This window comes from Hemicordylus capensis, chromosome 3, assembly GCF_027244095.1.
Source record: "Hemicordylus capensis ecotype Gifberg chromosome 3, rHemCap1.1.pri, whole genome shotgun sequence".
Taxonomy (NCBI): Eukaryota; Metazoa; Chordata; class Lepidosauria; order Squamata; family Cordylidae; genus Hemicordylus; species Hemicordylus capensis.
Genome location: NC_069659.1, coordinates 34,796,497 through 34,807,524, shown reverse-complemented (window position 1 = coordinate 34,807,524; position 11,028 = coordinate 34,796,497). Strand labels below are relative to the sequence as shown.

Below are 11,028 nucleotides of genomic sequence, written 5' to 3'. Positions count from 1 at the left end.
TTCTTATGTTCCCTTTGCAAATGCTTTCCTCACCCATCTATGGTCTATAAGTTTCAGTTGTTTTCAGATGAGCTTCTTGCTAAAATGTAACATCAGTCAATTATGGGGAGGTTGCAGGTTAAACCCCTAGCATATGACCCCTTTCTTAAGCCCCGGAGAGTTGCTGTCAGTCAGTGGATAATACTGAGCCGGATCGAGCAACGGTGGCAACAGGCGGAGAATATTTGTTAAATCCACTACTACCCCAGACAATCCACCGTATTTGGGTAAGATTGATGATATCTTACAGACAGCAAGAAATGTTTGGTCCTGTCAAAATTCATTACTGTCATGCGATCATCCATTGGCTCCCACTGTTGACTCACGTGACAAGGAGATTGAAAAGGATGAAGAAGGGGAAAGAGCTAGATCCAAATGGAAGTATAATATATTTTTAAAGTATTTGAATAATATATAAGAATTTGATCAATGTCCACCCATTAGCAAAAGTAACGTCCTTTGCCAGTACTGCCTTGCAAAACCTATGTGGAACGCTGGTTTATAAGTACTGTTAATGTAGAATTAAATCATGAGTTATGGTATCTAGGAACGATTTTCCAAGCAGCCCCTCCCGGACAGAAAAGTGATGCATAGAAAGACGATGTTTGGCAGCACTCACAACTACGTAACAGGGAATCGCTATCCCTTCAATAAAAGGTCTTTTATTACTTCCCGGTTGGACTAACGAAGTTAGTACACAGGTGGTGCATCTTTTCCAGGCTTGGGCCAATCCGTGCTGACGGTGCCCAAACTAGAACTCTGCTGCCCTCCGTGACCTCGAGGACTGCAGCCTGGCCACTTCGGGTGCCTGTTTCCTCTGTAGCAAATCCCCCGCGGGGTGACTGGGGCTTGCCGCTCTCTAGGAAGGAGCGGGTTCAGGGGCTTCTTTCTCCAGTCTGACTCTCCGAATGTGGAGAGAGGAGGGCAAGGGCGTCGCCGTGACCTTGTTGTGCCCGTGCGGGGCAGCAACGCGGAGCTCGGGCAGCCGAAAAACGGGTTGTGTGCGCGCGCGGGGAAGATAAAAGAGAGCTCGTGGTGGTGGTGGGAGGGTTGCCCAGGACGGAGGAGGACGCCGAAGAGGAGAGGAGAACGAGAAGGCGGCAGCACGCTGCGCTCGTCCGCCGCTTCCTCTCCAGTGGGGAGCAAATCCTACGGGCAGTCGGACGAGGAGCGCCTCCCTCGCCGCCTCCTCCTCCTCAGCCCGAAAGCGTCCCCTCGCTTTCCTTTGCTCCTCGCCCGCCGCCTCCTCGGTTGTTCCGTGAGGGCGTCCAAAGCCGCCTCTTCCCGCCCCCTGGGCTCGCTGCGGAGAAGGCCAGCAGGCCCTGCCCACTTAGCGTGCGACTGAGGGCGGGGGCTGCTGAGCTGAGGAGGCTTCGCCGCATCGGCGAGCGGAGAGGCGGCGGCGCTGCTGCTGCTTCTGGTGGCGGCTGTGGCGGCAGCAGCAGCAGCACCGATGGCTCCTGCGGGCGGCGGCTCGACGGCGGGGAAGATGGCGCCGTCTCACGTCCTCAAGTGCTGCCAGAGGGTGCTGGCGTGGGTGCCCGTGGCCTTCATCGCCCTGGTCGTGGCCTGGTCCTACTACGCCTACGTGGTGGAGCTCTGTGTGTGTGAGTAAGCTGGCCGAGTGCCGCCGCCGCTGCTTCCTCCTCCTCTGGCTGGGGACTCGACCTGCTTGCGGGCAGGGAACATAGGAAGCTGCCATATACTGAGTTAGACCATAGGACTATCTAGCTCAGTATTGTCTAGCTCAGACTGGCAGCGGCTTCTCCAAGGCTGCAGGCAGGAATCTCTCTCCGCCCTATCTTGGAGATGCAGCCAGGGAGGGAACTTGGAGCCTAGATGCGCTTCCCCGAGCAGCTCCATCCCCCAAGGGGAATATCTTATAGTGCTCGCACTTATAGTCTGCCTTTCACATGCAACCAGGGTGGACCCTACTTAGCTTAGGGGACAAGTCACGCTTGCTACCACAAGACCAGCTCTCTTCACTGCTTCCTGGGTTGCCTGACAGCACTGTAGAGCCAGCCTCTGATGCTGTAGCTGTGGGGGGCGAGTAGCAGAGGGATTCCCCCCACACACACTTAAACCGGAGCTGCCCCTCTCCTCAAACCATCTCTGCTTCTTATCCTTTCCTGAATCTCCCGCAGCAGAGCGCTGAGGTGGCTATTCAGCCCCAAAGCCTTGGGGAAGACCTGTTGCTGTGCTCCCCACCCACCCCACCCAGCCCTTATCTTCCACGTCGTATTCCCTATCTTCCGTGTGCAGGACCGCCTTTGAGTACTCTGTATTTATTAATCTGGAAGAACTACTCCTTTCTCTCCCCCCCCCCGGACTTTTAGGAGGCGCCAAGTATATATACCGGGGTGAGGAGTAGAAGGAAATCTTGTCTACTCGTCGGAGGAGAGCTGGTCTTGTGGTTAGCAAGCATGAATTGTCCCCTTTGCTAAGCAGGGTCTGCCTTGGTTTGCATTTGGACAGGAGGCTACATGTGAGCACTGTAAGAGATTTCTCTTGGGGGATAGGGCCGCTCTGGGGAGGGTGAACGGTTTCTCCAAGTTCCCTTCCTGGCATCTCCAAGATAGGGCTGGGAGAGACTCTTGCCTGCAACCGGAGAAGCCGCTGCCAGTCTGTGAAGACAGTACTGAGCTAGATAGACCAAGGGTCTGACTCGGTATATGGCAGCTTCCTGTGTTCCTGAAATCACCTTTTGCAGCCCTGATTGTGAGTGCAGCAGGGTGTTAATAGAACACTTGTTTTTGTGTGTGTGTTGAGTGTGCAGCCTGAGAACTTGTCCTCTTTAGTTTTCTCCTTTCATATTAGGCTTTGTAGTGCTGGCTGATCAGTGGTGTGAGTTGATAACTGAATAAATGCTGGTGTTCTTGGATATTGCACTATGCTAAAATCCTTGAGCTGTCATTTTTTCCTTGTAAGCCTTTGCTCCATATCACATGCCTTGTATCCCTGGAGCACCTTTCAGGTTGTTTAAAAGGTGAGAATCGGGTGGTTTAGTTGATGTTCAGATGTTCTTGCAAGTCTCTTTCCCTGAACAGCATTTGAACCCAAAGTTGCAGGCAGCAACATCAGTGCTTTAGCATTCCTGTCATTGCTCCTTGATTGAATGCACTGAATAGGTTCCTGGTGAGGTGGTCCAGGAAGGGCTTCGTCCTTCTGGAGAGCTTAGTGCTAAATACGCAATCCTAATAAGTATTAAAATTGGGGGAAAATGCTAGGTGAATACATGATAAACTGTACTTTAGTATCATTAGATGATTCTGAGTCCTCCTGTTCATGAAATAATTAAGGGTGACTACTCAATATCAATGCAAGCTATTTACCCACTTTAACACTTGTTCACACAATTAGGATAACTAAAAGAGATGAAAGTGGATTTTTGAAAGCAGTTTTAATGCTTATTTATGTGTTGAATGGTAAATCTGCTTTGGTTGACTTCCAGTGTAGAAGAAGCAGGAGCTGCTAACTGTTCATATTAATTCAAAGAAATGGTATTAATATTCTTTTGAATGTATTTCCTTAAAATGATTGTTTCCTTCCTAGAACACTTTGCTAAAGTAACATTTGCATTAATTTGCTCACCACTCTTGAGCCTTGTTGGTTCTGTAAATCATTTGAGTGTTCTTATATAAGAATATGTGTGGGGAAACATGGGAATATTTGCATTGATTTGCTAATGTTCTGAATGAGAAGGGGCTCAATCTTCATGTTTCATACATAGAAACTACAGCAAATAAAATATTTTTGTTCTTTTCATGTTAGAACTAACACTTAGTACTTCTTAAATATAAGTGGACTTGTAGTGCAATCCTAAATTTATTTGAAAGTAACATCCAGTGACTTCAGTGGGATTTCTGGGTAAGTTGTTAGGCTTACAACTGGATCTTGTGCATGCTGACTTGGAAGTAAGTCCCACTGACTTCTGGGTTAACAATAAAGGGTTGGACTTTTAGACTGCTTCCAGTGACTGGTAGATTTGCTCTTTATTATCTGGATATTATTTGTAAATTGTATTCTTCTTTATACCATTCTTGGTGAAACTCGTGTTTTCCATTTGACTTGGTGTGACATCTTGACCTGGAAGAACTGCTTTCAAATTCTGTCTTGGTTATTTATTTTATTTTATTTTATTTTATTTATTTCTATACTGCCCTTCCAAAAATGGCTCAGGGCGGTTTACATCAAGGAACTCCTTAATTTATGAACTCCTTTCGTGGTTTGTTCAACACCATCATCTCTCAGACACAGTTTTTCATCTGTATTCAAAGGAATAATAATAAATTACCTTATAAGGGTTATTAGAATTTCATACACAGTAGCCTTATTCAGTTGATCATATTGTTTTAACACACGAAGCAGATGTCTGGATAAATGTCTGCTTGCTCCACTCCCAACCACCATGTGCTGATCCGACTCTTCTGAATAGAACCTGTGAGTGTACACACGACATCTATGGCTTTTGCACACATCTGGTGTGTCATTACACAGAAGTTCTGTAACCAGTCAGCATATGTAATTTGAATGGAATGTGCTATATATTTTTCTGTTACATGTGTTTGAAACACAAGGTGTATAAACTTGTTGAAGCAAAATTATGCCATTTAATATTTCTTCAGTGGTGGCAGGAGAACAATTAAGTTCACTAGTTTTCAGCATGTTAAATAGCTTGCACATCAGAGCCTCAAAAAGATAAGAACTGACTGGTTTTCTGCCCTACAGCTTACAGTGTTCTTTCTGCTGGGTCTGCCTCTGACTGAGGAAGACTGTGAAGGGGGCATTCTCCCATTAGTCAGCCTAGATTTTGATGGGCAAAATAAAAGGGAGATAAAACTTCCAGGGTTGGCTGTCACTGTAATGAATGGCTGTCACTGTAAGACAAGTTTATAGATGTGTATTACTGATATGTAGACAGTTATGATACTCTAGAGCAGGGCTGCACAACTTCAGTCTTACTATTGATGTTGGACTACAACTCCCATCATCCCTGGCTATTGGCCACTGTAGTTGGGGATTGTGGAAGTTGTAGTCCAACAACAGCCAAAGTTGTGTAGCCCTGCTCTAGTGTTTCATCAAGGAACACTTATTGGTGAGGAAAATACTGATGAGGACCTGTCTGTTCCCTACCCGCAATGCATTTTAAATAAAAAATCAGCATTGGAGAAGAAGAGATATGAGTGAATACAGTTACACATGATTAAGGCTGAAATCCTATCCATACTTATATGGGAGTAAGTTTCATTGAGTGCAGTGGGACTGACTTCTGAGTGAACATACATAGGATTGCTCTGTAAACGTGGGTACAATTGGGAATAAGATTAAAGAGTAAAGCCACAGGCCTCACATGAAAATCGGGCTTTGAGAAGGGGTTTTGGTTTTTTTTAAAGATAGGAGGCATAATATAGTATAAAAATGTATGTGTTGTGTTGAAATACATAATTGAAATAAAAAGCTCCAATCAGTATACACTAGGACTACTTGCTAGGATAATTTTTTCGTGTTCCCAAGTGTTTTATAACCTTTAGCTCTGTCTCATATTTACTTCATGATAATCAGCTTTTATTCTAGCAAAAGGTTTGAGACTCGGTTTTTAGTCACTAAAATTGGAAAGGCAGGGTTGGAAGGGGCTGAAGGTTATCTGCTCAAGCCTCCAGGGAAGGATCTTTTTTTAGTGTGAAGACATTCTCTTTATTTTAATCTGCATCAAGCACATCCTACTACCAGGAGCAGGAGTGAACAAACTGCGCCACACCCAGAAGTCTGTGGATAGAATTAAGGTTGATGAAATTGAATAATTCTGATCTGATCTTTCGGCAAAGTGTATGCTTACAGCTACACTTCAGGAAACAAGAACTTCTTTTCTTTGCCACCTACCCATTATCAGTTCAGAACTGGATGGACAAGAATAGTGTGTTCTTGCAGTCCAGTATCACAGATGTATGTTATAGTAGCGACTTTGCTGATCTACAAGTCAGTCTGAGTGGTCTTCTAGCCTGCCAGCATGGATTCTGGGTTTGTTTTCCACAGCATAAAGAGGGTTTTCTTGTGTAATATACTCATCAGTTCTTCTCTTTTCCAGTAGCTTCCTGGCTGAAATAGCAGTAAAGTGTGCCGTTGAGGCAGTGTCGACTTCTGGTGAACTTCTTTGCAGTACAGCAGGGAAATGACTTGACTAGCAAGCCAGAGGTTGCTGGTTCGAATCCCCGCTGGTATGTTTCCTAGACTATGAGAAACACCTGTATCAGGCAGCAGAGATATAGGAAGATGCTGAAAGGTATCATCTCATACTTTGCAGGAGATGGCAGTGGTAAACTCCTCCTGTATTCTACCAAAGACAACCACAGGGCTCTGCGGTTGCCAGGAGTCAACACCAACTCGATGGCACCCTTTACCTTTACCTTTTGCATGAAGTTATAGACAGTGTTCTCAAAAAGGGGAAATTTGGCCCTTAATAGCAATGAAACTTTCCCATTGTTTTGATGGCAGCCTGCTGTCAGTTAAAAGTCATTGCATGCAACATGTACCAAGTTACCAGCTTTTTCTGATAAAGCACTTGACATTTTGATTTTATGGTGATGTATGAAAACATGAGGCAGAGGTTGATTAATGTGAGCAGTTTGCAATAGGGAACAAAGCAAGGATAGTGACAGGGCTTTTCCCTGAAACATTGTAATGGCTCAGAATGTTCATTGTTAGGTTCTCACCTTCAGCTAGCAGACAAATATCTCCCTCTAGATATGTAAAATTATACACTTGCTTTTTGTGGCATGCATTTACTTTTGGGTTGTTAACCAGTACATTGTGTGATGTTAGACAGGTTCAGGCATAGTTCTTTCTTATGCCATCCGTTAAAATGAAATGGACAGTGGTAACTATCTGCTCACACCATAGTGAGAGTATATTTAGTAGGCCTGTTGAAAGATTTGGCCTTGAAGCCCAGAAGCTATTGGACTAGGACTGGGGAGACATGAGTTTAACCCCCCATGCAGCCATTAAACTCACTGGGTGACTCTAGGCCAGTCATGTATCTCCCAGCCTAACCTACCTCACAGAGTTGTTGTGAAGGTAAACATAACCATGTACGCTGGGCTTCCTTGGAGGAAGAGTGGGATATAAATGTAAAAATAAACTTTTAAAAAATAAAATTTGCATCTCTCTGTTGGCCCCATGGGATGGTAACTACTCACAGCACTTTCCTGTGAGCAGAGCAGTCTTGTTTGCAGAGTCAGGAAGGACCTTAAAGGAATGTGGAGCTGTGGGAAGCCCCAGGGACATGATGGAAGCCACATGTGGCAGTGCATGAGGAATGCTTGGCAATGCAGTTCTTTCTAGTGCTCTCCCCATGGAGCCCCTGCTCCCCAATCCAGATTGGGCCCTGCAGTTGCTTTCTCTCCCATGACAAATAGCAGCCATGGAGGACCTTGATCTGGATCGCGACTGTAGTGGGAGTAAAAGGATAAATCCTCCTACACATGGTCTCAGTCTGGATTGGGGAGTGCCTGTAGGTGCTATTTACCAAAGAGAAACCAAACACATCTCCAGTTTATGAATAAAGTCCTACCTCGGTCTTTATACAGGACTTAGGTCTAGGTCTTGTTTACTGGTTGCCATAGATAGGACATAGGAAGCTTCCATATACTGAGTCAGACCATTGGTCCATCTAGCTCAGTATTGTCTATGCAGACTGGCAGCAGCATCTCCAAGGTTGCAGGCAGGAATCTCTTTCAGCCCTATTTTGGAGTTGCCAGGGAGGGAACTTGGAACCTTCTGCTCTTCCCAGAGCAGCTCCATCCCCTAAGGGGAATATCTTACAAACACAGTACTCGCACATCAAGTCTCCCATTCATAGGCAACCAGGGTGGACCCTGCTGAGCTAAGGGGACAAGTCTTGCTTGCTATCACAAGACCGGCTCTCCTCCCCTAAAAAGGGTAGGGAGTGAATGCTCTTCGTAAGGTAAAGGCAAAGTTGTGCCGTTGTGTTGGTGTCGACTCCTGGAGAAACATACCAGCAGGGATTCCCCGCTGCGCCATTAGATTGCCATAAAAGTATCCTTTTAACAGACCCATCTTTCTTACTGGACCAGCATGTAAATATTTGGGATAGAATCTGTCAATACACTATTGAAAACTCCAGTGTGTTATGTCACCATTGTCAGAGCTGGCAAGAAATGAGCACAGCAGTTCCTAATTACTATGGGCAGAGGTGTAGTCAAAGCAGCATGTGAAGATAAAGGGTCACAACCAGGTGTGCTGGGAGTTTCCATAACCTAGAAAAACGATTGGAGCGAAACTGCCTGGGCGAGCAGCTAACTGAGCAAACAGGGATCTAGTCAGCAGCAGATTGATTAGGAGTGTATTGTTGGCTCACAAGATCATCTGATAGACTTTTGAATCAGCAGGGCATAGAATAGTATTTCCTTCTGGCCGGTTAACATTCTGCCCAAGAGCAGGAGATAACTGGCCCAACATACATGCAGCTGCCTCATCAGAATAGCTGGTGCAGAGAGAAAGTGTCTGTACCCTGGTCTAGCAAGGCAGCAAGAGGCATGAGCTCACAAAAGGAGCTGTTGCACCAGCAAAAGACGGTTGCCACCTGAAGCTGTTGGAGCAAAAGCCTTGCCCCTTCCTGGATCTTCAGCCCAGCCCTGCTTTAGAGGAGGCACCTGAGCTGGCTACCCCCACCTCCTGAGTAAGCCCATTGAACGCTGCAAGCATTCTGTCTCTGGAGCTCAGCCCTGACACAGCATCTCCTCCATTCCTGGGAGTTCTAAGGATGGGGTAGGAGCCTCTGGGAGTTCTGTGGGCCAGGGGCAGGGGGAGGGTACTAGGGCTCCAGGTTTTGAGAGAATGGCAAGCTTTGGTTGTTCCAGGTCTGTTGGCACTGAGGGAGTTTTCTCAGGGCCAGGGGTCTTGGCTGTGGCATACTACTCCTTTTTCTCCTCTGAATGGGTTTCCTCCAGGTCTCAAGCCAGGAGGGCCCTGACAGTAGGCTATTGAAGTTGGTCTCCTCATGTTCTTACTTTGAGATCATTTCACCTTAACACAGTGTTATGTTGGTGTTGCAGATAGGAACAATGGTGTAAAGGTTCAGCATTGCTTAGTTATGCTTGTTAAAATACCTGCTTAAGGCTCTAAGGTCCAGGCGGCTTAGGAAGGCCGTCAGAAGGTTAGAAAGAGAGATTTACAGGAGAATCTTGAAAAACAGGGATTCCCCAAGGACTTATGAGGATATGTGTCATTGTTAGTGCAACATATAGTAGAATAGGAAACATCGGTGTGTGTGTGTTAGGATACTAAGCCTGGTATTGCCCATCTGTTTCATTTCCCCCTCTCTTTGATGTAGCTCTTTCTTACTCACCAGCATTTAATAAAACAAATACATAACCTAATGGTCATCAGAATAATCCTGGTTAATGTAAGTGGGTTATGCTATGTATAGAAGTTGTGGGATTTATTTGAATCCCACCAATTTTGTTTCTGCAAGTATTCCATCAGTGCATAATACTTTTGATGAACAAACAGCAGACTATTTCAGTGCCATTTGTAAACCAGCTAAAGTTGGCATACGGTGGCTGATCTCCTGATTGACAAAGCATGTGCACTTTGAGGGCTGCAGGGATGCTCCTCACGCAACTCCCTCCATCCCCATGTGCATGTGTTGTTGCGCAAGACGTGCAGTGATGTGTTTCTGACCTTAGAGAGTGCTTCAGGAGTGCAGGCAGCACTCTGAACTCCAAGGGCTCTTGTGCAACAGCACATGCAGGGAGACTGGGCAAGTGGCACATGGACTTCCGGCGCATCCGGTGCATTCCTGCTGTCCCTTGAAGCATGCATGCTTTGTTAGGATGTCAGCCAGAGGATCAGTTCATTGCATGATCAAGCTGCATTCAGGCAGGAATTTGCAAAGCAAGGTGCAAATGGAAACTGGCAAAGGACCTGCAGTTCCCTACTGTATTGATATTTTGAAGAACAAAACGTTTGCATAGTAAGCTGATAAAATGGGAATGAACTCGCTAAGAGAAAAAGTCTGTCAGGGAAGAGAAGAAGCCTGTTATTTCTAGGTAATCTGGAACACTCTTGGGTCATTCCTAGAAACAATCAGCCAGCCAATCTCTTGAGTTTCCAAAATAAACTTTTAAGGCTTAAAATAAATCTTTATTGATCGTAAGGCTCATAGTACAAAAATAAATTTGTAGGCCTGTCAGAAATGATTCAGTATCAAATATTTGTGTATGATGCCTAGGTGACTTAGGGTGGGTTTAAAAAGAAAATAAAAGCCGAGACTTTCAGAATGGTGCCAGGCTGATTTGGATCAGAAGTCATCAAAAGATGCTGGACACAATTCACAGTGGAACTTCTCCTTTGCAAATTTCATTGACATTGTTAATCACTATGGGATCTTCATTTTATGAGAACGAGGGAGATATTGCGCTGGTGCACCAGTGTTCTGCTCTTCTCTATTCTCAGGGATTCCTCTGATGATCTCTATATCATTTTGCTTAACAATTTTGGGGAGGGTTTGACCAATAGATGTGTGAGGAGACATAAGGAACCAGACCATGGCTATATTTTGTAAATGTACCTAAGAGATCAATTTGAAGAATTACAGAAGGCAATTGGTCCTGACAAGCAATCCTTCTAACCTAAATATAAGCAAATCTATCTAGCAAGTGGGGGGGGAGGGGGGAATGCCTGTTACCAAAAGAGGCAGGGAAACCAATGAATGCCCATTTCATGGTTTCTCCTGGTGATTGAAGATGCTGGGGTTCGAAGGGGTGCACAAAGCTAGTGTACAAGGAATGCTGCGGTGTGGGAGAGGGTGAAGATGCACCATCTGGGCTGGCATCAGGGTCTTATACGTCTCTTGTCCTTTATACTCCTCTCATCCTTGGGGAGAGGTCAGCTCTCATGTCCGCCAAAGGTGTGATGATGCCCTCTCCAATGCCATCTCTCTTGGCTCAGAAAAAAAATTGTTCTTCTTTC

At 45.5% G+C, this 11,028-nt stretch overlaps 1 protein-coding gene across 4 annotated transcripts in view; it reads left to right on the top strand.

Annotated features, from left to right (window-relative positions):
- The first annotated feature begins 792 nt into the window (after positions 1-792).
- Positions 793-11,028, top strand: part of ZDHHC20 (zinc finger DHHC-type palmitoyltransferase 20) — a 77,611-nt gene continuing 67,375 nt past the window's right edge. Inside the window, exon 1 of one of the 4 annotated variants that reach the window (XM_053305559.1) lies at positions 793-1,646. In XM_053305559.1, the coding sequence (XP_053161534.1) occupies positions 1,493-1,646 (154 nt within the window). In that variant the 5' untranslated portion in view covers positions 793-1,492. The remainder of the gene's footprint in view (positions 1,647-11,028) is intronic. The other 3 variants (XM_053305558.1, XM_053305560.1, XM_053305561.1) reach the window with 3 other exon arrangements.